General features: G+C 49.8%; 1 protein-coding gene across 1 annotated transcript; it reads right to left on the bottom strand.

Annotated features, from left to right (window-relative positions):
• Positions 1-300: 300 nt before the first annotated feature.
• On the bottom strand, positions 301-855 carry TEOVI_000659500 (variant surface glycoprotein; the record flags this gene model as incomplete). The annotated part of the gene is made up of 1 exon (XM_067219888.1): positions 301-855. The coding sequence occupies one exon, from the start codon at positions 853-855 to the stop codon at positions 301-303; it is 555 nt and encodes a 184-aa protein (XP_067075989.1).
• Between the last annotated feature and the right edge of the window lie 39 nt (positions 856-894).

The raw sequence follows: 894 nt of genomic DNA on the forward strand, positions 1-894 counted from the left end.
ACGACTCCTCAGTTGCATCGCTACTGCACTTAGCTTGCCGATCTATTTCACTTTGTCATCTGCTAGTTTGGTGTTTGTGACAGCAGCTGCAATTTTTACGCAGGCGCCGTTGTTATCGCCGTTGCAGCCGCTTGCATGTAACTTGCCGATATGGGCATCCGCACCTTGTATAGTTATGGCATTTTTAGCTGAATCTAGTGCCACTTCGATCCTTGCTACCGTTATTGACCCGTTGGTTATAACCGGACATGCTATCCGTACTTTCTGCCAGGTCGCCTTTTGAGATATGCCGCCCGCTTCCTATTTCGGTTTCGTTGTTTGGTTGGCGTGGCAGAGGTGGAAAGAGCTCTTGCTCCGCGCGACGCCGCACACGCATGCGAAAGTTGCTGCTACAGTTAATGTGGGGTCGTTTCCACTGCTGCCGCCGCACACTGTGCTGTATCCTCCTTTTGTTCCTATGTAGAGTTTGCCACCCTCTGCCGTGCTGTCATAACCGGCTGATCCGCCATATAGTGTTGTTAAAAGCTCACCTTTAATCTTGGTGTCGTCGGCTGGTACTTTCTTGTTTGCTGATTCAAAGTTTGAGTAGATTTCAAATGCCGCTTCCACGTAGGCAGCGATTATTGACCTAATCTGGACTTTTTTCGCTTCGCTAACGTGTTGAAGTCCGAGGAGCTCTTTGAGTGTCTTTTCTTCGTTGTTGTCCTGCAGTGCCTTTTCTGCTTCGGCCCAGACTTCCCATTTGTCTTTCCACTCAACCGGGAAGTTTTCGGTTGGTTTCGCCTTGGGTCTTTTTTCCGCTCCTTCGCCTTCTGGTGTGAAAAGCTTGCGCCACGCTGAGTCCGCTAGTGACATGTTTAACTTGTATAGTTCTAGTGGCGGCTTCGGTGCGTC

This window comes from Trypanosoma equiperdum (genome assembly GCF_001457755.1).
Source record: "Trypanosoma equiperdum strain OVI genome assembly, contig: ctg_1004, whole genome shotgun sequence".
NCBI classification, from domain to species: domain Eukaryota; phylum Euglenozoa; class Kinetoplastea; order Trypanosomatida; family Trypanosomatidae; genus Trypanosoma; species Trypanosoma equiperdum.